The following is a 25053-nucleotide window of genomic DNA, read 5'->3' on the forward strand; positions in this document are numbered from 1 at the left end:
ACAGACACTCTGGCTCACAGTTTAACAGTCAGTACAGCCATAAACGCTGGGCAATGATAACATTAGATGGAGGGTGTAATAATACTTAATGATTAACTTTAGATTTTAAGTAGATGTGTACTCAAGTTTCAAGAGGAAGCATTAAAATAATAGAAATCAAGGACCAAATTAATAGAGAAAAATGGGGGGGCCAGTGCTGTGGCGTAGCAGGTAAAGCCACCACCTCCAGTGCCAGCATCCCTTTTGGGAGCCAGTTCAAGTCCCGGCTGCTCCTCTTCCAGTCCAGCTCTGTGTTATGGCCTGGGAAAGCAGTAGAAGATGCTCCAAGTTCTTGGGCCTCTGCACCTGTGTGGGAGACCCAGAAGAAGCTCCTGGCTCCTGGCTTCTGATCGGCGCAGCTCCGGCTGTTGCAGCCATCTAGGGAGTGAACCAGCGGATGGAAGACTCTCTCTCTCTCTCTCTCTGCCTCTGCTTCTCTGTAACTCTGCCTTTCAAATAAATAAATAAATAAATCTTTTAAAAAAGGGAAAAATGGAGTGAGAATAAAATATGATTATCTAAAAGAAAATATGAATTTAAGAACAGTAAAAGTAAGACAACTTGTAGGTATAAAATATGAATAGCTTGAATGTATCTGTAATCTCAAAATATAGTAAATAAATAAGTGTTAAAAGAGTCAAAAGAGATTTAAAATTACAGTTAGCTATCTGTAGTTTACAGAGATATATTTCAAACAATGATAAGTAATGGTAAAAAGAGAGCATAAATATACCAATAAAATACTAACTCAAAAGAAGACAGAGGGGGTGCTGTGGCATAGTGGGCTAAGCCTCCATCTGCAGTGCTGGCATCCCATATGGGTTGTGTCCTGGCTGGTCCTCTTCAATCCAGCTCTCTGCTGATGGCCTGGGAAAGCAGCGGAAGATGGTTCAAGTGCTTGGGCCCCTGCACCTGGGTGGCAGACCCTGAAGAAGCTCCTGGTTCCTGGCTTTGGATCAGCTTAGCTCTGGCCATTGAGGCCATTTGGGGAGTGAACCAGCAGATGGAAGACCTTTCTTTCTATCTCTCCCTCTCTCTGTCTGTAATTCTACCTCTCAAATAAAAATAAATATAAAAATCTTTTAAAAAAAAGGACAGGGCCGGCGCCGCGGCTCACTAGGCTAATCCTCCGCCTTGCGGCGCCGGCACACCGGGTTCTAGTCCCGGTCGGGGCACCGATCCTGTCCCGGTTGCCCCTCTTCCAGGCCAGCTATCTGCTGTGGCCAGGGAGTGCAGTGGAGGATGGCCCAAGTGCTTGGGTCCTGCACCCCATGGGAGACCAGGATAAGCACCTGGCTCCTGCCATCGGATCAGCGCGGTGCGCCGGCCGCAGCGCGCCAACCGCGGCGGCCATTGGAGGGTGAACCAACGGCAAAGGAAGACCTTTCTCTCTGTCTCTCTCTCTCTCACTGTCCACTCTGCCTGTCAAAAAAAAAAAAAAAGGAAAAAAAAGGACAGGATAGCTGTATTAATATCAAAAAAGAGACAACAGAGCAAAAACCATTATTTATTAGAGATAAAGGTCTCTGTATAATGATTTCATTATGAAGTTATATTGATTCCAAGCTCCTAAATATTTCATAAATAATTTTGAATTATATAACAAACATTGAACTATGAAAAGAACATGAGAAGTCTATCAGAGTGGGAGATTTCAACTCTTAGTAAGTGGTAATCAAGCAGGTTCAATTAAAAGAACGCATATGTGAGCAAGATGGATTTATTAGGTATATAAAAATCACTGCACCCAGCACTAGGAAATTTCGTATTTTTCTCAAGCATTCATCGACGATATAAATGTTCTGAAGAAATTTCAAAAAATTCACAAAGAAAGCACTCTAATCAAAATGTGATTAAATAGGAATCATAAAATAGAACTAAGAAAATATAGAACTAGAAATTTGTCCTCTTTTCAATAACTTATGGATATATGTTGAAATTGCAATGGAAGTTCTTAGAAGTACTTAAAGCTGAATGTTAATTAAGATACAGTTGTCCCTTGTATCTGGGAGGGATCGGTTCTGGGAGCCCCACCGATACAAAATGGCTGCTCCTTGGCGTCCGATTTAATACGACTGACACACATACGACTGACACACATCCTGCCAGATCCTGCAGATCACTCCGGATGACTTATAAGACCTAATGCAGTGTGAATGTCACGTGAGCAGTTGTTACCCCATGTTGCTTATAGAATAACAACAAGAAAAAAGTCTGCGTGTTTTTGGTACAAATGAGATTTGTTTTTTCCCTCCTTTCAACCCAAGCCTGTGGAACCCACAGGTACACAGGGCTGATGGTACTGCATTTTCAAAACTTGGGCGATGAATCTCAAACAGTATTTTGAAGGCTATTTATATTCTTGGATTCTCATTAGCAAAGAATAAAGGCTCCAAATAGCTGTATAAAAGAATGTGCACACGCATGTATTCACGTACTCACAAATACAAGTTTATTTCATACAAGAGAACACACACAATCAGTTAACGAACATAGGCTAAGATGCCAGCTTAATTATGTTGTCAGCAGATTTAGGGCACAGTGCTACACCTTTCTACATCCACCGGCCCAGGAGAAATCCCAAGGGTTGGATAGGGTCCAAGCATTCATGGGAACGTGCATGCTGCTGGTGTGCAATGTGCGTCAGCATCCCTTTCCAAACTCTACTGTGCAGAATTAGGCATCGGTAGTCTTACAGTCTAGGAAAAAAAATAGCCTCAAGCACACACATGCCACATACACATCTCATAGTTCTCAAGCTGAGTGAGACATGAAAGAGGATACAAAGTATCACTTTCTACTGCCAAATAAGTCGGTGGGGGATTCACGCTCGTGTACTAAAATGGTAGCAACATATTCAGAAGAGTAATGTGGTAGGAAGAGGCATTCAGGTCTTTAATGGGGTTTGTTCTTGGTCTGTTTCCAAGCCAGGTCATGGATACTCCAAGCATTCATTTTATTGTCTCTAAATCAGATTATATAGCATTTACGTTCATATATGTATAATCAGTTGTTGCATGAAAGAGTAATACTATTAAAATAAGTCTAGATAAGCATTGTTTTTAGAAACCTTGTGGCCAACACCCATTGGCAGCATGCTGTGCTCTGAGGACAATGGCTGAGTGCAGGTGAGTGACACCCGGAGGCCCTCCTTGGGGCCTGCTGAACCATCAAGGGCATGCACATTCCAGCGGACTGAAGCCGACAAGGTTGTGCAGGGCACAGACTCAACAGGGACCCTAGAATGGCAGAGTCGAAACCATGGGTGCTGGTGGATTTCCAGTCTGCTCACCTCTCAAGGGCTGGAAGCAAAAAAATCCCAGTTTCTTTACAATGTAGGGTGCAAGGGTGGGAGTCCAGCTGAGGGCATTTGGAGATCTGTGGGGTTAAGTGAAAGGAGACACAAGCTTTGAACCCCACAGGAGTGTAGCAGATGGCTCCAGGTACATTTGATGTCAGACTGGCTGGTTTTGCTTTTCTTTTTTTTGACGTACAGACAGACCAAGAGAGGTCTTCCATCCGCTGGTTCATCCTCAAATGACTGCAATGGCTGGAGCTGGGGCGATCCGAAGCTGGAAGCTAGGAGCTTCTTCTGGGTCTCCCAGGGGCCCGAGGAGTTAGGCCATCTTCCACTGCTTTTCCCAGGCCATAGCAGAGAGCTGGATCGGAAGTGGAGCAGCTGGGATTCGAATTGGCATCTATATGGGATGCCTGCACTGCAGGCAGTGGCTTTACCCACTACACCACAACACTAGCCCCTGGCTGATTGTCTTAAATATGCCCTAATGCATAGACAGCAGGTGGCCACAGAGCCCTGTGATGACCCATGGACCATGCCCAGTGATGCTGGTGCCCCCTGAGGGGTTGAGATGTAAACCCCTCCTGACCAAAGTGCACCCTGGGGGGGTGGGTGGTGCTGTGGCATAGTGGGTGAAGCCATGGCCTGCAGTGCCGGCATCCCACATAGGCAGCAGTTCGAGTCCTGGCTGCTGCGCTTCTGATCCAGCTCTCTGCTGATGTTCCTGGGAGAGCAGTGGAAGATGGCCCGAGTCCTTGAGTCTCTGAGCCCATGTGGGAGACCCGGAAGAAAGTCCTGGCTCCTGGCTTCAGATCGGCCTGGCTCCAGCTATTGTGGCCATTTAGGGAGTAAACCAATGGATAGAAGACCTCTCTGTCTCTGTCTGCCTCTGCCTCTCTGTAACTCTGCCTTTCAAATAAATAAATAAATTTAAAAAGAGAGGTTTGGTGGGATGACAATCCACAGCTATGAAGACATTCTTTGCATTCTCCAGATGGGAGCCATAAATAAAATCTTCAGAGGAAAAAGACATGGTCCAAGACATGAAACGTGGGATTTGGGGATGAGGGTTAAAATCCTTAACAATAACACTGCTTGATTCTCAACTCCTATTCCCGGAAGAGTGAAATGGAGCCGATAGTTTTCATGGTATGTACAACACTTTCTCCTTTGTTTCTGATTGGATCATTCACAAATCTGGGCTCTATCGTTTTCGTGGTTGTTGCCCCAACCCATTTCAGCATGCAGTTTTAGTGCAGCTCTAATAGCAGAGTGTGTGACACTTTGCTTTCCAGAAAGACGACGAGCCTTGCAGGGACTTTTGCCGTGACAACCCTTCACACCGGGACTGGGAGAGGTGACAGTCTGTGAGATGTCCCCAGTGCAGACCACCCCCCCCCCCCAGGCAGATGATGCTCAGGCCTCAGGATCTCAGGTTAGTTCTTTGTGCTTTGGGTTAAGTATCAAATTCCTTCGGGTTTTCAGAAGAAAAAAAACAAAAACATTCCTAACTGATTGATATTTGTCCGGGTGTGGCCAGGCCATGGCTGAGAGCAGACGTCAGTGTCCTTTTGGTTCCAATGTTCAGCATGAACCAACGCCTTCGTAAGCTGAAAACACGGGAAGTTAAAAATGTGTTAACCCTGGGACAGGCGTGTGGCACAGTGGGCCAAGCCGGATGCTTGCGTCTCCTACCGGAGCATCTCTGCTTCTGCTCCAGCTCCCTGGTAGTGTGCCTGGGAAGCAGCAGGTGATGGCTCAAGTGCTCAGAGCCCTGCCTATGTGGGAGACCTGGTTCCTGGCTCCTGGCTGCAGCCTGGCCCAGCTTTCGCTATTGAGGTCATTTGGGGAGTGAACCAATGGATGGAACGATCGTCTCTCTCTCTCTCTCTCTCTTTCTCTCTCTCTCTCTCTCTCTCTGCCTTTTTCATAAATACATAACTATTTTTTAAAAAGATTTATTTATTTATTTGAAAGGTAGAGTTACAGAGAGGCAGAGGCAAAGAGAAGTTTTCCATCTGCTGGTTCACTCCCCAGATGGCCACAATGGCCGGAGCTGGGCTGATCCAAAGCCAGGAGCCAGGAGCCAGGAGCCAGGAAGCTTCTTCTGGGTCTCCTACGTGAGTGCAGGGGCCCAAAGACTTGGGCCATCTTCCACTGTTTTCCCAGGCCATAGCAGAGAGCTGCATCAGAAGTGGAGCAGCTGGGACTCAAACCGGTGTTCTCATGGGATGCTGGCAGAGCAGGCAGTGGCTTTACCCACTACGCCACAGCCCTGGCCCCAGTACATAACTCTTTTAAAATATGTGTTAACCCTTCCCAGCCTCCTGTGCATCCTGGCTTAGCAGCACAGGGCACTGCAGAGTGTCACAGGTTTCCTAGGCAGGCTTGGATCGTGCCCAGCTAGCCCAGGAAAGATCCGATGCAAAACCCAAAATCAGGTTTCTTCTGAATATCACTCTTGCACCTACTGTAAGTGAACTACTGTAAGTTGAGTACCATCTGTATTTACAGGATAGCAGTAAAGCCCTGCGCTTGGAATAGTCAAATTATATCCATCCTACCTTTAATGCAGGGTTTCTGGTTCATGTTGAGAGTGCATAATTTATTCCATCCTATTTTCCAACCCTATGCACTGGAAAAATCAAATAAACATGAATCTTGCAAATTATCAATGAAAACAATGTTAGATGAACACTATTTTAAAAGTCTCACTATTTCTCTACTTTGAATATAACTTAACTGTTTGATCATGGCTTTCTTCCACTATCGAGTGGAATTCCCCCAAATTGTTCTCCTGTGGTGGGGAAACGCTCTCACCCATGTGCAGTAAGGACCTGGTCTGCAGTGGATTCTTCCCGAGTGGATGAACGAGCAGGCGGAGCTGCAGCCAGTGTGCGCCCTGCACGTGTGGACTCAGCTGAGGCCGCGGTCACATCATGTGTGTGCCCTGCATGTGGACTCAACTGAGGCCGCGGTCACATCATGTGTGTGCCCTGCACGCGTGGACTCAGCTGAGGCCGCGGTCACATCATGTGTGCGCCCTGCACGCGTGGACTCAGCTGAGGCCGCGGTCACATCATGTGTGCGCCCTGCACGCGTGGACTCAGCTGAGGCCGCGGTCACATCATGTGTGTGCCCTGCACGCGTGGACTCAGCTGAGGCCACTGTCACATCATGTGTGTGCCCTGCACGTGTGGACTCAGCTGAGGCCACAGTCACATCATGTGTGTGCCCTGCACGCGTGGACTCAGCTGAGGGCCGCGGTCACATCATGTGTGTGCCCTGCACGCGTGGACTCAGCTGAGGCCACAGTCACATCATGTGTGTGCCCTGCATGCGTGGACTCAGCTGAGGCCACAGTCACATCATGTGTGTGCCCTGCATGCGTGGACTCAGCTGAGGCCATGATCACATCATGTGTGTGCCCTGCACGTGTGGACTCAGCTGAGGGCCACAGTCACATCATGTGTGCACTCTGCACACGTGGACTCAGCTGAGGCCGCGGTCACATCATGTGTGCACTCTGCACGCGTGGACTCAGCTGAGGGCCACAGTCACATCATGTGTGTGCCCTGCACGCATGGACTCAGCTGAGGCCACAGTCACATCATGTGTGTGCCCTGCACGCGTGGACTCAGCTGAGGGCCGCGGTCACATCATGTGTGTGCCCTGCACGCGTGGACTCAGCTGAGGGCCGCGGTCACATCATGTGTGTGCCCTGCACGTGTGGACTCAGCTGAGGCCACTGTCACATCATGTGTGTGCCCTGCACGCATGGACTCAGCTGAGGCCACTGTCACATCATGTGTGTGCCCTGCACGCGTGGACTCAGCTGAGGGCCGCGGTCACATCATGTGTGTGCCCTGCACGCGTGGACTCAGCTGAGGGCCGCGGTCACATCATGTGTGCCCTGCACGCGTGGACTCAGCTGAGGCCACGGTCACATCATGTGTGTGCCCTGCACGCGTGGACTCAGCTGAGGCCACAGTAACATCATGTGTGTGCCCTGCACGTGGACTCAGCTGAGGCCATGGTCACATCATGTGTGTGCCCTGCACGTGTGGACTCAGCTGAGGCCACTGTCACATCATGTGTGTGCCCTGCATGCGTGGACTCAGCTGAGGCCGCGGTCACATCATGTGTGCCCTGCACGCGTGGACTCAGCTGAGGCCGTGGTCACATCATGTGTGTGCCCTGCATGCGTGGACTCAGCTGATGGCCGCGGTCACATCATGTGTGCCCTGCATGCGTGGACTCAGCTGAGGCCACAGTCACATCATGTGTGTGCTCTGTACGCGTGGACTCAGCTGAGGGCCATGGTCACATCATGCGTGTGCCCTGCACGCGTGGACTCAGCTGAGGGCCGCGGTCACATCATGTGTGTGCCCTGCACGCGTGGACTCAGCTGAGGCCGCGGTCACATCACTGGGGAGTTACTGGGTCACAGTTCCTCTCTGCCTCAGAGAATTCCTCTGCCTAATTCAGGACTGTGCTTCCGTGGCCACGTAATGGATGGCACAGTAAGAGCTCCAAATGGGTGTTTGGGGAAACGAACCAGTGGTGCCTTTAACACCAGTGTCCTGCACTCGTACCAGTGGTCCACGTGCAGACCAGTGAACACCTTGGGCCACTTCTCGAGAGCTGCCAGCCAGGCTTATGGGCCTGAGATGGTTTTTTAACATTACTGGATACAGCAATCTGTTTGCCCCCCAAATCTGCACTGGTCCTATTTTCCCTTCTCAAGATTCTCCCAGAGTTTCTGTGGAGTTGTCACAAAGTTTTATCGACTGGTGGCTTATACACAACAGAAGTGTGTGTGTGTGTGTGTGTTCTCATGGCCCTGGAGGCTGAAAGTTCAGTGTCAAGGAGATAGGTTCTGGTGAGGGCCGTCTTCCATACCACAGTTCCCCATTGTATTTCTTTTTTTAAAAAAAAAAAAAGATTTATTCATTTTGAAAGTTAGAGTTACACACACACACACACACGGCGGGAGAGAGAGAGAACGCGCAATTGAGATCTTCCATTTGCTGGTTCACTCCTCAGATGACCACAATGGCCAGTACTGGGCCAGGCCAAAGCTAGGAACCAGGAGCTTCATCTGAATCTCCCACATGGGTGCAGGGGCCCAGATACTTGGGCCGTCCTCTGCTGCCTTTCCCAGGTGCATTAGCAGGGAGCTGGATCAGACGTGATCAGGCGTGATCAGCTGCTGGGACACAAACTGGTGCCATATGGGATGCTCATATCACTGGCAGTGGCTTTACCAGTTACAGCACAGTGCCAGCCCCCTCATTGTCTTTCTCATAGTGGAAAGAGGGAGAGGAGTCTCTCTGGGGTCCCTTTCATAAGGGCACTAATCCCATTCTTGAGGACTCCATCCTCACAGTCTGATACTGCCCAAAGAACTCACATTCTTTTTATTTTATTTATTTATTTATTTATTTATTTATTTATTTATTTTGACAGGCAGAGTTAGACAGTGAGAGAGAGAGACAGAGAGACAAGGTGTTCCTTCCGTTGGTTCGCCCCCCAAATGGCCGCTATGGCCAGCGTGTTGCGGCCGGTGTGCTGTGCTGATTCGAAGCCAGGAGCCAGGTGCTTCCTCCTGGTCTCCCAGGCGGGTGCAGGGCCCAAGCACTTGGGCCATCCTCCACTGCCCTCCCGGGCCACAGCAGAGAGCTGGATTAGAAGAGGAGCAACCAGGACAGAACCGGCGCCCCGACCAGGACTAGAACCCGGGGTGCCAGCGCCGCAGGCGGAGGATTAGCCTAGTGAGCCGCTGCGCCGGCCAGGACTCACATTCTAAGAGTATCACGTCAGATGTCAGGATTTCAATATATGAATTTTGGGAGCATACAGTTCCTAACTTAAAGGAAGTGCACAAAATATCGTGATTGATCACTACGGTGTTATCTGATATCAGGTTTCAGGTTTCTCTACTGAGGCAATCACACTGATAGATTTTTCTCACAAATTCACTCTTGAACAAAGCTGTTCCCTTTCTCTTTTGCATCCAAACAATAGATTGAAAAAGAAGGCAAAGCAAAGTTAAAAAAACAATTTTGGCACTAGGACAGATTCTAGTTTTCCCCTTCAAGACAAATGAACATTTTTAAACTCTTAGACAAATAAAATACAGCGTCACAGTTTTGATCCTTGAAGCTGTACAGATTTGGGTTGAAGTCCAGGTGTGCAAATTATTAACTCTGTGACATCAGGCATGTGGCCACCCTCTCTGAAAAATGGAAACAGTGACCTCACGGGGTTACATGTATGACTTCAAATGTAACAGCAGTGACCTCATGGGGTTACATGTATGACTTCAGATGTAACAGCAGTGACTCACGGGGTTACATGCATGACTTCAGATGTAACAGCAGTGACCTCACGGGGTTACATGTATGACTTCAGGTGTAACAGCAGTGACTCACGGGGTTACATGTATGACTTCAGGTGTAACAGCAGTGACTCATGGGGTTACATGTATGACTTCAGGTGTAACAGCAGTGACTCACGGGGTTACATGTATGACTTCAGGTATAACAGCAGTGACCTCATGGGGTTACATGTATGACTTCAGGTGTAACAGCAGTGACCTCATGGGGTTACATGTATGACTTCAGGTGTAACAGCAGTGACCTCATGGGGTTACATGTATGACTTCAGGTGTAACAGCAGTGACTCACGGGGTTACATGTATGACTTCAGATGTAACAGCAGTGACCTCACGGGGTTACATGTATGACTTCAGATGTAACAGCAGTGACTCACGGGGTTACATGTATGACTTCAGATGTAACAGCAGTGACCTCACGGGGTTACATGTATGACTTCAGATGTAACAGCAGTGACCTCACGGGGTTACATGCATGACTTCAGATGTAACAGCAGTGACCTCACGGGGTTACATGCATGACTTCAGATGTAACAGCAGTGACCTCACAGGGTTACATGTATGACTTCAGATGTAACAGCAGTGACTCATGGGGTTACATGTATGACTTCAGATGTAACAGCAGTGACTCACGGGGTTACACGCATGACTTCAAACGTTAGTATGCTAAGGCGCTCAGTGTAGTACACTGCTTGGCACGTGGTGGGATCAGCAGTGCACCTGTTCCTCCAGGTGACACTCCAGCTTTGGAGTCTGTAGGCTGATGCTGTCCCAGTACCACCTGTCCTGGCCAGCCTTGCCTTCCTGCCATTAACAGTGACCGAGTAGGTCCTTGTCACCTCTCAGCTGGAGTGTCTCGAATGTGGCGGAGACAGAAGTCGTCATTCCCAAGTGTTCCCAGCCTCCTCCTCCAGCACAGAGCCTGATCTTTATGCACAGAGCTGTCCACAAGCCTGGAAGCAGAGCAGACTCTGCCAGGCAGGTGCCCATGGGTCCACGTGCAAGAGGCGGGTGCAGGCGAGTGGGTGACGGCTGGGGAGCCGTGGGTTTGCAGTCTGAGGGCTGCACAGGGGGAGTCGACAAACACCTACCCAGCACCCATTAAGCAACTGCTGCTGGCCCAAGAGCGAGGAATGTGTGAATACACAGGGTAGGTAGGCAGGATCCCTGCTCTCCGATGGCTCACACCTAGGGGCCGTGGAGCTGCTCTGTCGCTTTGCCCTTTGAATTGTGCTCCCTTTAGCATTGTTTGGAAGCACAAGGAAAGACTGGGCGTGCATTTTAATAACTCTGGTTATTGTGCTGTGTTCCTTAGAACGGGAAGCCCTGATGAGGTTGTGTCTTAGCTCGCTTCGTGCAGCTCTAACACAATGCCCAGACTGGTACTTTATAAAAGACAGAGATTTCTCAGTGCTTCCCGTAGTTCCGGAGGCTGAGAAGTTCAGGATTCGGGGTCCCTCATCTGCATACCCTGCGGAGGAGGCAGAAGGCAAAGCCGACAAGGGCGGGGGGCGTGCGCAGAAGGCTGGGGGCTGACTCATGCTTTGGTGAGGAGCTCAGGCCTGTGGGTTTGACCATTCCCGTGACAGCGCCCTGAATCCAGATGTCCATGCTGACCCTGTGGGGCCTGGAACGTTTTTGTTATGCTATGATCATCTCCTAACGAGTTGTGTAACCTCCAACCTTGGCCTTCTCTACATTGCTACCCACGGGTCTCACCAACACGCAAATCTGCGAAGGTTCTAAGTTAACCGTCCAGCTCAAACACCTTCCGTTGTTGCCCACTGCTTCCTCCTGTTAAGTTTCTTAGCATGGCAATTAAGACCTTTTGGTGATCTGGCCCTACCTACCCTCTAGTCTGGTTCCTTGTGGACCCTCCCCGCATCCCTTGAATGCCACAAACCGGCGTATCCCAAACATGGCGCACATGAGCCTACCACTCGGGCAGAGAATTCTTGAGTCAGCTGAATGCTTTCTCTCTACAATGACCTCGTTCCTTCTCCAGTCTCTGCTGCCTGGAAAATCCTGGGTACCCCTCAAAGCCCACTTCCAGGATCTCCTGTCCGGGAAGTCTTCCTGACCTGTCCAGATGGAGCTAATCTGTCCACCCTCCTGGGTGCTGCCTGCTGTATCCATTAACTACCTGCATTGTTGCCTTGCGTTTTGGTTATTGGTTGTAAGCGACTGTGGCTGGATTTTCCCAAGTTGACTGGACAGACGTCACTGGCTGAGCAGGTAGCCCCTGCTTCCGACACGGATCCCTGTCCTTTGGTGTCTTCACCCACCTGGTCCCTCTAGTTTAGCATGCGCATCATGTCCTCGGGAACAGCCTGGAAGCTGCGTGGTCTTGGACACACTGACACCTCGTGAGCTCACGAGAGTTGAAGAGGCGGGGCCCCTGTGTCCCTGATGAGGGGCGTGATCTCTGACGTGGCCGGGCTGCCCACCGTGTGTGGGGTGAGCCTGCTGAGGTGTGGCACGCTCTCCCCAGCTTCTCTCTGCAGCCCAGGGTTCTTCAATCTAAGACGAGGTCTCTGCCCAGAGATACAACTCAGGAGCAGGTGACGGTTCAGGAAGCTGAGGGAGTGGTATTTAAGGTTCCTTTTTCCTCCTGTTAGAACTATTTAGCTTTCTAAACTTCAGGCTGCAGTGCGGTTAGTACCAGCACCACACGTATTCGTAGGAAGCACATCAAGAAAGAAATGGTGCTCAAAATCCATTTCTGTGCAGGCAACAAGATGGCTGTAGTCAGGACTCCAGGGTCTCAGGGTGGCTGCTGAGTGCCCAGGTCCTTGGTCCAGTGCGATGGCTCACGCGGTGCCCACACTGTGGCTTCCACGGCTCTCAGTGCGGGCGCTCCTGGACCTGGCATTGCCGAGACGGAACGTGCAAGGCCACCGAGGCTGCAAACCAGCCTCGTGCCTGGAAGATTCTAGAACTTAAGGGAGACCCTCGTGGTTTTTCTGATGAGTGCACGTTCTCCTCTTTCTAAAAAACAAAATTGATCAGTGGCACAGGGAGTCCTCCAAACACACGTGTCGGCCAGATCTGAGTCAGCAAGGCCACTGCTCCACGCTCTACAGCCCGGTACGCTGGACGCTGTGTGTGGGAGCCCGACGGAAGGCAGGTGGGCTCCTGGGGGCACTGAGGACTCTAGACTGAGCCTCAGGGAGCCAATGGGTCTGACCCAGCTGCTGCACAGTACTGGGCGCGGCTGGAGCTGGAGTGTGCACTTGCCTCCCTCTGGTGGCTGACTCTGGACCGAGCCTCGGCTTCAGCACCGGACTCAGGCGGGTTAAGGACTCTGCGTGCTCCTCTCCCTCGGGCATGAACCGGTGAATGCGTCCGTGTGCCTCCCGCCCTAGCCCAGAATGCTAGCTTGTTGCTGCGCTCAACACTGATAGTAACGACGGCTAATGCCTGTAGCAGGCTCGTCAGGGCTGTGCTCAGGAGAAAGGTAGGCTTGCTGGGTTTATTAAGGAGCTTCATGAGCTTTAGATTTCCTAAAGATTCTTCCATCTGGTAGACTTCCACTCTTCCAGATACATTCATTGTTCATTTATTTATTTTTCTGTGTTATTATTCAACAAGTGTTTATTCAACGAGTATACATAAAGAGGAAAAACACTGACCACATTCTAAATGAAGTATTTTTTAAAAAGATTTTTGTATTTATTTGAAAGGCAGAGTGACAGAGAGGCAGAGAGAGGGGGAGAGAGGGAGAGAGAAGGAAAGAGGGAGAGAGGGAGAGGGAGAGAGGGAGAGAGAGAGAATATGTTTTCCATCCGCTGGTTCACTCCCCAATGGCCACAATGGCTGGAGCTGAGCTGAACTGAAGCCAGGAGCCAGGAGCTTCTTCCGGGTCTCCCACGCGGGTGCAGGGGCCTAAGGACTTGGGCCATCTTCCACTGCTTTCCCAGGCCACAGCAGAGAGCTGGATTGGAAGTGGAGCAGCTGGGACTAGACCGGCGACCATATGGGATGCCGGCACTGCAGGTGGCAGCTTTACCCTCTATGCCTCAGCACGGGCCCTATAAATGACTGTTAAACTAGGGAGGACACAGGCACGTACACCAGTAATGACAATGAATGGCAGGGAGTTTGATTCTCTTTCCACCCCTGACTTGTTCCTGCGGTGATGGCATTTCTGTTCAGTGACTGGAGTTTGTCCTCCTGGCTTATTATCCATGTCTACTCTGGCTCCGACTCCAGCTTCCTGCCAATGCAGATCCTGGGCGGGGCAGGGGCAGTGGTGACGGCTCAAGGCATTGGGTGCTGCCAGCCACATGAGGCCTGGATTGAGTTCCTGCTGCCCAGCCCAGCCCAGCTGTTGGGTGAAGCCCAGATGTCACTCTCCCTCTTAAACAGATTTCCTCTTCCAACTGCTACCTGGTCCCAGGATAAATGAGCCCTCATTTCATCCACCCTGGGACAGGGGCCAGAGAGGAGACCCACATCCGCTGGGCCCAGGAAAGGCTACTGTTACATCCTGTGGCCTCTGCACCTTTTAAAGCTGTGAGTTTCTCTCTCAAAACTGTTTGTGTCCTGGCATCCGAACCTCCCCCTGCCTCGGAACAACGCAGCCACCCTGGGTGTTCAACGGTGAGCTGTGAGAGCTGATTCTCGGGGGTGGCCATTCGGTGTCGCAGTTATGCCGCCACTTGGGATGCTCACGCACCGTGAGTGCCTAAGTTCAAGTCCCAGCCCTGCTCTCCACGCCAGCTTCCTTAACGAGCACCTGGGGAGGCAGCAGGCGATGGCCCAAGTAGCTGGGTCCCTGCCACCCATGCGAGAGACTCAGATTGAGCTCCTGGCTCTTGGCTCCTGACTGTTGCTAGCCTTTGGGAAATGAATCAGTGGATAGGAGATTCTCTCTCTCTCTCTCTCTCTCTCTCTCTCTCTCTCTGTCTCTCGCATTCAAATGAATGAATACAATATTTTTTTCAAAAAGAGAGTTGATTCTGAGCATAAAAGCAATCAGACTTGGGAAATGATAATGTGTTCTGCCCTAATATCTTTCTCTCTCTCTCTCTCTTTCAGTTTGATGGAGAGTCGACAGTGCCTCCTAGTGCAGCCGTGTGAGAACTGACGGACCGAATCCATTGGGACGGGGTCCAAGGCAAGCCTTTCTCAGTGCGGTTTCTGCTCTGTACTTACCACCTAGGGCTGGGTGACAGCTCCGTGCATCTTGGCTGAAGCACAGCTGTGTTGGAAACACAGCAGTGGGCAGCTGTGTTGGAACCACTTGCTGCAGGCTGGCCCCAGGTGGGAGAGAGGCCTCCTTCTGGGAGGAACCCGTGTCTAACAGGAAGCCGCCGGCCGGTGGTTCTGAGAGCTGCTCTGCTGGGGGAAGTGAGGACCTAGGCTTTGCTGCCCACCGGAAACCCCCTTCTCCACTGCACTTCCGCGTCCCGGGCCCTGCCAGTCAGGATCAGGAAACCGCAGAGATGTTTACGGGAAAAGCCCTGTGTTCTGTGAACTTTGTCCTCCCGCGCAGGAGTGGATTTCTAGTAAACTGGCATTGGCCGACACGCAAGGGGCAGCGTCTAACCCAGGCTTTCCTACTTCTGTGACGCTGGCGGGGAGCGGAGGCTTCGGCTGGAGCTCAGGACACCTCCGTGGTGTGAGGCCCTCGCCTCCCAGACGAGTTTCGCTGCTGCGTGTGCATCATGAACAAGAAAAGCAGTGGTGGTGTCGTGAGGACCCAACCACGCCACACTGGACACTCCCTGGGTGTTCTGGCCAACAATACTCAATGCATGCCGCTCATCGGAGTGGCCAGACGGGACTGCACGTAACATACTAACTGGGCCGACTCTATTTCCTGTGTGTCTTCTCGGTCTGTGGCCCCCGGCTCTGATGTCACTTCTAGTGTCTGCTGTGTGACGAGCAGAGCAACTCCCTTACCCATGTCTCACCTAAAGTGAGCCAAAGTTCAGCGTGGGTGGGGTCTGCACAGCCACCACACCCTGTCCGTGCCACGCTGCCTTGGCATCTGTCCCCACCGGCCTGGACAGTCCTTGCACACCTATACTCCCCTGCTGCTTGCCTGGCCACTTCAGGCCGGCTCCAGCAGGAGCAAACTATCTCCAGTAACCTCCATGCTTGCCCTCCTTGGGGTGCCCTCCCCCAGGCCTAGGGTGTCTTCAAAGCTTCCTTGTAACTTAGCCATTCCGTACTGTAGTTGGTGAGTCTGTATGAAACCTCTCTGGCTTAACTTTCTGCATGGTTTCGACTGCTACCATTTAACGGTGTGCAAAAATGCTCTTGATAAACCATTGACCCAAATGGTAAAGAACTTCCATGAGCTAGTGTTTACACGGGGTTTTACACAGCAAAATGCAATCTTCCTACGTCTTCACAGGCTACCCTGACGCCGTCTGGATTCACATCCCCGGGATACAGCCTGGGCCTACTCTCCGTTTACAATGATTTTTAATCACAGATACGACCACAGAACCATCTTTTCCTCTACTACTATGACTTTTGTTTTTTCTTCCAGAAAGTAAAGACATAATTTAGAAGAAAACTTGTCACATACACTTAATATTTTAGCCTCATTCTTGAGAATTTATCCTAAGGGAGTTATTTTTAAAAATCACCAAATTATAGATTTTTTTAAAAAATGAAGAATCCTAAATATGGGTTTGACTAAGTCCAATATGGCCCTTTGACTGAAAACATATAAACTCAATAGGAAAAAGTGTGGTGCTATGTACTCCGTATAAAACGCTGTCAGAAAATGTTGCATGTAAGCAGAATAGGACCACACAATTGTCAGGCCACGCGGGTTCTAGGATTTGCCGCTTTCACGAGACTAATTTAGCTTATTCCACCCTATTTCATGGATATCGGCAGAACAAGACTTCTGGGTGAGAAACAAGTGTTACTCCTCACGGCGGAGCAGTCCCTGGTTGGTATCGTTTCATGTTGCTCCTCCCACTCCTGAGTCCCAGGACTGCGTATAAAGGACACGCCATGAACACCCGCACACGAAGCCTGCACTACAAAGGGACCAGAACCTGGCGACGCACCGCTTCCCAGGGCGCAGAGCTGTCTGCTCCTCCTGGAGGGTAAGCGGACTCACCCCTGCAGGCTGCCGGGCCCCAGACTCCGCCCCGAGGAGCCCAGGAACACAGCTCGAGCTGTTCTCTGCGTGCCCAGGAGGAAGCTGCAGAGAGGCCGGCACCGTGGTAGATTGGCTTTCCCCAAAATAACGCAGAAACTAGTCAGGGGCGTGGCGACAGAGAGGAATGGGAAATACACGGTTCCGTGACTGTGATAAAATTCTCCGTCTTGCTGTTTGCTCTTGTATACGTAAGTAGATATCCATATGCCAGCCCAGGACACACACTCTGCTCAGTATCTGTTTTCAGAAAACTAAGGCAGGGAATTCCGTCCTCCTCCTGCCACCATCCCTGCTTCCCTCCCTGGTGGGAGGTCCCTCTCTGCTGCTCCCTGTCCGTCTACAGACCACAGGGTGGGCACTGGAGCTCTCAACGCTCCACGTGGCAGCCGCAGCTTTGTACCTCCCCAAAGGGACCCTGTGACCTCACAGCTCTGGGGCCATGGTTTCAGAAGAACCTTCTGTGCAGGGGTGACAGGTGCCCTCATCTGGCTTCTACGCGGAAGCGTTCGAGGGTTCCCCCTTAGCGTGACGAATGGCTGCTGAATGCCATCGAATGTTTGGAAGCGTATTCAGATGCCCCTGGGAAACTCACTTTGGTTATGCTATCTTGTCCTATTTCTGTTTGCTGGTAGTTGGGTTACTTTTTTACACTGGTATTGATGAGTCAGATTCGCCCGTCATTTTCTCCTCCTGTCCTTGTCAGATTTTAACACAGCGTTGGGAGGGGGTCTCTTTTCTTTATTCTCTGGATTGATTTAAGAGTCAGATCTTTTGTTCCCTGAATGTGTGGCGACACTCACCAGCGCAGTTATCTGGATCTGAGATTGTGTTTTGTTTGACGGGAATAAAAGCCAAGTCCCGATTCTGGCTCTGGATGAGATGGAATAGCCTGCTCCATCCTGTCTCTCCACTGAGTGCAGCCTGGAAGCCCTGGTAGATGCTTAGAGCAGCTGTTTCAGGGATCTGAAAAGCTAATATTAGCAGGAAGATCTTGCAAGACCAGAATCCAGGTACAGCCAGCCTGGCAGTGCGTGCCCCCCTGTTTCCTGTAGTATCCCTCAGCCTGAAATCGCAGCCAAAAATTCTCAAGGAGGCACAGGTTGAAGACAGAAACAACTCTAGGAGAAGCCCCCAGTTCTGGCTTGAATGGAATTCCTAATATTCAAGCAGAGTGTGACATCCTCCGTTTTTTTTCTTTTCTTGTATACTCAAGTGTGTAAGAACCCTGCAGTGGCAACAAACGGAGCCTGCAAAAGCCGGACTCTGAAGAAGAGAACTGTGCTATCCGATCAGTGACACTGCAGCCACGTGGAGTCGGGCCAAGGCCCAGTGTGCCCTCCGATCAGTGACACTGCAGCCACGTGGAGTCGGGCCAAGGCCCAGTGTGCCGTCCGATCAGTGACACTGCAGCCACGTGGAGTCGGGCCAAGGCCCAGTGTGCCGTCCGATCAGTGACACTGCAGCCACGTGGAGTCGGGCCAAGGCCCAGTGTGCCGTCCGATCAGTGACACTGCAGCCACGTGGAGTCGGGGCCAAGGCCCAGTGTGCCCTCCGATCAGTGACACTGCAGCCACGTGGAGTCGGGGCCAAGGCCCAGTGTGCCCTCCGATCAGTGACACTGCAGCCACGTGGAGTCGGGGCCAAGGCCCAGTGTGCCCTCCGATCAGTGACACTGCAGCCACGTGGAGTCGGGCCAAGGCCCAGTGTGCCGTCCGATCAGTGACACTGCAGCCACGTGGAGTCGGGCCAAGGCCCAGTGTGCCCTCCGATCAGTGACACTGCAGCCACGTGGAGTCGGAGCCAAGGCCCAGTGTGCCGTCCGATCCGTGACACTGCAGCCACGTGGAGTCGGGGCCAAGGCCCAGTGTGCCCTCTGATCAGTGACACTGCAGCCACGTGGAGTCGGGGCCAAGGCCCAGTGTGCCATCCGATCAGTGACACTGCAGCCACGTGGAGTCGGGGCCAAGGCCCAGTGTGCCCTCCGATCAGTGACACTGCAGCCACGTGGAGTCGGGCCAAGGCCCAGTGTGCCCTCCGATCAGTGACACTGCAGCCACGTGGAGTCGGGGCCAAGGCCCAGTGTGCCCTCCGATCCGTGACACTGCAGCCACGTGGAGTCGGGGCCAAGGCCCAGTGTGCCCTCCGATCAGTGACACTGCAGCCACGTGGAGTCGGGGCCAAGGCCCAGTGTGCCCTCCGATCAGTGACACTGCAGCCACGTGGAGTCGGGGCCAAGGCCCAGTGTGCCCTCCGATCAGTGACACTGCAGCCACGTGGAGTCGGGGCCAAGGCCCAGTGTGCCCTCCGATCAGTGACACTGCAGCCACGTGGAGTCGGGGCCAAGGCCCAGTGTGCCCTCCGATCAGTGACACTGCAGCCACGTGGAGTCGGGGCCAAGGCCCAGTGTGCCCTCCGATCCGTGACACTGCAGCCACGTGGAGTCGGGGCCAAGGCCCAGTGTGCCCTCTGATCAGTGACACTGCAGCCACGTGGAGTCGGGGCCAAGGCCCAGTGTGCCCTCTGATCAGTGACACTGCAGCCACGTGGAGTCGGGGCCAAGGCCCAGTGTGCCGTCCGATCCGTGACACTGCAGCCACGTGGAGTCGGGGCCAAGGCCCAGTGTGCCGTCCGATCAGTGACACTGCAGCCACGTGGAGTCGGGCCAAGGCCCAGTGTGCCCTCCGATCCTTGACACTGCAGCCACGTGGAGTCGGGGCCAAGGCCCAGTGTGCCCTCCGATCCGTGACACTGCAGCCACGTGGAGTCGGGGCCAAGGCCCAGTGTGCCGTCCGATCAGTGACACTGCAGCCACGTGGAGTCGGGCCAAGGCCCAGTGTGCCCTCCGATCCTTGACACTGCAGCCACGTGGAGTCGGGGCCAAGGCCCAGTGTGCCCTCCGATCCGTGACACTGCAGCCACGTGGAGTCGGGGCCAAGGCCCAGTGTGCCCTCTGATCAGTGACACTGCAGCCACGTGGAGTCGGGCCAAGGCCCAGTGCACTCCCCTCTTTCATCGCCTGGCTCTGGACAGAGGCACACCTGAAGCACTGGGCGCAGCAGGCAATGAAAGCCCTGGCTTTCTGTCTGCAGTGTGACTAGAAGCCCCCTAAAACCAGAAGTCCTGAGGGGGCCACAGGGAGACCGGCGGTGTGCAGGAACGCGAGGCTCATCGCTGAATCACCCACATGCAGCCCTGAGCCCAGGCAGCATTATCAGAGGTGTTCAACTCAACTCCAAGGTGAGCTTGCTGCTCTGATTACAGACTGAGCCGCTCACATGAGACAGGTCTAAACAGCACTGCAGAGGCTTTGAAAAAAGTGTCCACTGGCCTTCTGTTTGAACTTGTGGCTTGCAACTACCAGGGTGATATCATGCTAAAACAAAAATGACATTCCTATAGAATGAAAGCTCAATATTTCAGAACATCCCAAATATACATAACTCAACCCCAAGTTACTTGGCAACCAGAGAACTAGGAAAATCTCAACAGGCTGGGGAAAAGAAAATCAAGAGATGCTACCCCAGATACTAGGTAGGTGTCATTCATCTCTGAGTAGTGGCAGTTTTGCTTCTTCCTTTGCAACTCCTACATCCAAAGTGTAAACAGGTGGCACGGATGTTGGAATGATCTGGCAAAAACTTACAGTAACTATGATGAAAATGCTCCAATAGGACACCCTTGTTCTGAGGTGGTGCGAGCTGACTAGGAAATGCTTTAACAACAGGTGTGCAGGTGCGTGTGGTGCAGGAAAAGATAATACAGACGTGGCAAAATATTCACAATTGTGAGCCTAAGAGAAGAAAAGAGTCATTGTGTTTTTCCTACAATTTTTAGAATGAAAAATAAAAACTAATACTGCACTTATTCCACTGAAAAAATTCAACATGGTTGAATCTCAGAAGCACTGTGCTAAATCAAAGAAGCCAGACACAAGGGAAGACATACCGACAGGTATTCAGATGATCAGCGCTTGCTAGGGGCTAAGACTAAGGAGAGAAACTGCAAAGGAACAAGGAACTTTTGGAGTGTGGAGGTAGTTATGCTACTGCATATAGGAACAGCCTGCGAAAAGTTCATGGAACATGGAATCAAAAGATAAAATGTTAAGCTTTACTTCTCAACACAAACTCCATCAAGTTCAATATACCATGTAAGCAGTGATACCAGCCAGATTATAAAGTACCGAGGGTCTTGGGAATTTAAGCATGTCAGTGCATTTTTTTTTACATTAACTAAAAAGGAAAAAAAATGGGTGCCCTTCCAAAGTGTTTTCAGATTAGTGTTATGATTTGGATAATAGATTGAGTGTCCCCTGTAGGCCTAGTCTTATGTTCATAGATTAAGAATGGATCTCAATCCAATTATGTTGTCTGAAGAGGGGCCTTGCAAAGTGGATTGGATTAGTTTGTTGGGGTAGAGCCCCTGTGCAGATCATGGTGGCTTTAAAAGCTTGGCCCGGGAACAGGTAAGTGACAAGCATTCCCCTTGCCTCTCTGCTGCCTGGCTGGCCATGGGCTCCTCCCTGCTCACGTGTTCTGCCAGCCACCGGCTCACTAGATGCCAGACCAGCGGGGACTGTGAACCATCAAAACCATTAGCAAAGGTAAACCCTTTCTTTTACAAGCTAGCTGCTGTCAGGTATCTACGTTACAGTGGTGGAAAGCTGACCAAGACAACTAAGAAACAAAATACAAAAGGGGCTAAGTCAGCAGTGCAAGGTAGATGCCTAAAGATTTCTCCCTGGAACCCTTGCAAAACTGCCCTTGTCTGATGGCAGGGGGGAGCAGTGGAGGGAGACTGGTGACTCTCTCCTGGTTCATTAGCTAAAGCTCTCGCTAATTTTCTCAAGACACTCTCCTAACATGAGAGGTTATCACTCTTTGGCCTTTTAGAGAGTCAACAAGCATATGCTTTTAGCCTCCCAAAACACCACTCTGTGACCTTTGCTCCTGACCGATCTGGGCTGGTTGGATCATTTCCATCTCTTGCTGCCTTTACTTTGTGCCTTGTCGTGAGGATCCTGCCAGTCAGGCCTGTTGGGATCTTCTGTCTCCTGTAACAGCATTTCAGAGAGCTGCTTCAGCTCCTGGGCTCCCTCGTTTGCGATTTCCATTGAAATCTTTGTTCTTGCTTGCAGCTGATCTGGGCAGGCCAGTTTTGGCACCCATTGAGCGGAAATACGATAGAAAAATCACTATCTGCTTGGAAATTAAATAACATTTATGAATGATCCATGGGACCTTGAGGGAATCTTGAGATTAATTAGAAAATATTTTTAGGGCCAGCACCATGGCTCAACAGGCTAATCCTACGCCTTGCGGCGCCGGCACACCAGGTTCTAGTCCCGGTCAGGGCGCCGGATTCTGTCCCGGTTGCTCCTCTTCCAGGCCAGCTCTCTGCTATGGCCCGGGAAGGCAGTGGAGGATGGCCCACGTGCTTGGGCCCTGCACCCCATGGGAGACCAGGAGAAGCACCTGGCTCCTGGCTTCGGATCAGCGCGCCGGCTGTGGCGGCCATTGGAGGGTGAACCAACGGCAAAGGAAGACCTTTCTCTGTCTCTCTCTCACTATCCACTCTGCCTGTCCAAAAAAAAAAAAAATATTTTTAACTGAGTTAAAATATATGAAAACTTTGAGATATAGCTAAAATGGTGCTAAGAGGGGAATTTATAGCATTTAAATGCTTGTAAAAGAGGTCTTGAATCAGTAAGTTAAGCTTCTACCCCAGCAGCATCGTGGTGTAGGAAGTTGAGCTGCTGCCTGTGATGCCTGGCATCCCACATGGTGCCAGTTCGTGTCCTGGCTGCGTCATTTCCAGTCCAGCTCCGTGCTAATGCACCTGGGAAAGCAGCCGCAGATGACCCAGTGCTTGGGCCCCTGCACCCACGTGGGAGACCTGGAAGAGGTTCCTGGCTCCTGGCTTCAGGAGAGTGGATGGAAGACCTCTCTCTCTATTCTCCCCCCCACACACACACTCCCACCCTCTATACTATGACTTTCAAGTAAATATTTTCTTTTAACATTTTATTTATTTATTTATTTATTTATTTATTTTTGACAGGCAGAGTGGATAGTGAGAGAGACAGAGAGAAAGGTCTTCCTTTTTGCTGTTGGTTCACCCCCTAATGGCCGCTGCGGCCAGCACATCTCGCTGATCCGAAGCCAGGAGCCAGGTGCTTCTCCTGGTCTCCCATGCGGGTGCAGGGCCCAAGCACTTGGGCCATCCTCCACTGCCTTCCGGGGCCACAGCAGAGAGCTGGCCTGGAAGAGGGGCAACCGGGACAGAATCTGGCGCCCCGACCGGGACTAGAACCCGGTGTGCCGGCGCCACAAGGCGGAGGATTAGCCTGTTAAGCCACGGCGCCGGCCGTAAATAAATATTTTAAAAGAGAACAAAACATACCCAATACAACCAGAAGGAAAATAAAAAAAATAGAAGTCAAATAAATTGACAACAGAAAATAAAGTTGATGTTTTGAAAAGATCATTGAAATTGATAAATCTGTAGAAAGACTGACAAAGCAGAAGATACAAATGATCAATACCACAGGCAACCCTTATCCAAACAGGATACACTGGAAGACCTCTGGGGATGCCTGAAACCTTCATGTCTTTTTGTGACAACACAATTTTTTTTTTTTTTAAGATTTATTTATTTGAAAGAGAGAAGACACGGAGAGGTCTCGCATTCCTGGTCCACTCCTCAGATGGCAGCAGTGGCTAGCGCGGGGCCAGATGAAGCCAGGAGCTTCTTGATGGTCTCCCTTGTGGATAGCAGGGGATCAAACATTCAGGCCACCAGCAGGGAGCTGGATCGGAAGGGGAGCAGCTGGGACACGAACCGGCGCCCGCACAGGATGGCGGCACTGCAGGCAGCAGCTTGCCCGCCACCCACAATGCGCCCCTAGCTTCTTCCCGGTGCTGCGCAGCCTCCCATTGTCGGGATGCACCGCGGGTTTCTGTTAGTTCTTACATTCGCCTATGAAGGATACCTGGGTTGCCTTACAAGTCTTGGCAGTCGATCAAAAATCATACACAGGCGTATGGACCTGAGCTTTTGATTCACAAATACCAAGGTGTAAAACTGCCGCACTGTTTGGAAAAACTGTTTAACTTTGGTAAGAAACTGACCAAATCCTTTTTTGACAAATTTGCATTCCCGCCAGGATTAAATCAAGAGTTCCTGCTGCCCCACAACCCCACCGCACTGTTTATGTCAGTGTTTCCGGTCTGAGTCACTCCACGAAGCGCCACACAGTAGCGCAATCCCCTAGCGGCGTAGGCCGCCCAGCCTCGGCCCGCGCCCGGCTGCGGTGCCGCCGCCGCGGACCTCTGCCCGCTCTCTTCCTGCGCATTTCCCCGCTACTGGCCCAACAGGTGCAGCGCGCGTGCAAACGCCTGTCCCGGGCGTCCTCTGATCCTCCGCTCAGGTTCCTGATGCGCACACGCCGTACACATCTTCCCACAGGCGCAGTCGTGTGCAGGGAACCAACCGTGCACCTCGCTTCAGCGGGCACTGACAGCAGGTGCTTCCCCCTGGCGCGGGCCAGGGCGGAACCAGCACGCTTCCTCCGGGCCGCGCCGCACGCCCACTCCCCACGCAGGCTCCCCGCGGGCCCGGGCTCTCGTGTCCCGCGATCTCGGGCTCCCCGCGGGCCTCGGCGCAGCGCGCACGTCCACTCCCCACGCAGGCTCCCCGCGGGCCCGGGCTCTCGTGTCCCGCGGTCTCGGGCTCCCCGCGGGCCTCGGCGCAGCGCGCACGCCCACTCCCCACGCAGGCTCCCCGCGGTCTCCGGCTCCGCGGGCCCCGGCGCGGCGCGCACGTCCACTCCCCACGCAGGCTCCCCGCGGGCCCGGGCTCTCGTGTCCCGCGATCTCGGGCTCCCCGCGGGCCTCGGCGCAGCGCGCACGTCCACTCCCCACGCAGGCTCCCCGCGGGCCCGGGCTCTCGTGTCCCGCGATCTCGGGCTCCCCGGCTCCGCGGGCCCCGGCGCGGCGCGCACGCCCACTCCCCACGCAGGCTCCCCGCGGCCCCGGGCTCTCGTGTCCCGCGGTGTCCGGCTCCGCGGGCCCCGGCGCGGCGCGCACGCCCACTCCCCACGCAGGCTCCCCGCGGCCCCGGGCTCTCGTGTCCCGCGGTCTCCGGCTCCGCGGGCCCCGGCGCGGCGCGCACGCCCACTCCCCACGCAGG

The 25053-nt window shown here is 52.2% G+C and overlaps 1 protein-coding gene across 1 annotated transcript in view; it reads left to right on the top strand.

Annotated features, from left to right (window-relative positions):
• Positions 1-14867, top strand: part of NQO2 (N-ribosyldihydronicotinamide:quinone dehydrogenase 2) — a 45262-nt gene extending 30395 nt beyond the window's left edge. Inside the window, exon 7 of the mRNA XM_062183961.1 lies at positions 14775-14867. Within this exon, the coding sequence (XP_062039945.1) occupies positions 14775-14816 (42 nt within the window). The 3' untranslated portion in view covers positions 14817-14867. The remainder of the gene's footprint in view (positions 1-14774) is intronic.
• Positions 14868-25053: the final 10186 nt, after the last annotated feature.

Source organism: Lepus europaeus, chromosome 3 (assembly GCF_033115175.1).
Source record: "Lepus europaeus isolate LE1 chromosome 3, mLepTim1.pri, whole genome shotgun sequence".
NCBI classification, from domain to species: domain Eukaryota; kingdom Metazoa; phylum Chordata; class Mammalia; order Lagomorpha; family Leporidae; genus Lepus; species Lepus europaeus.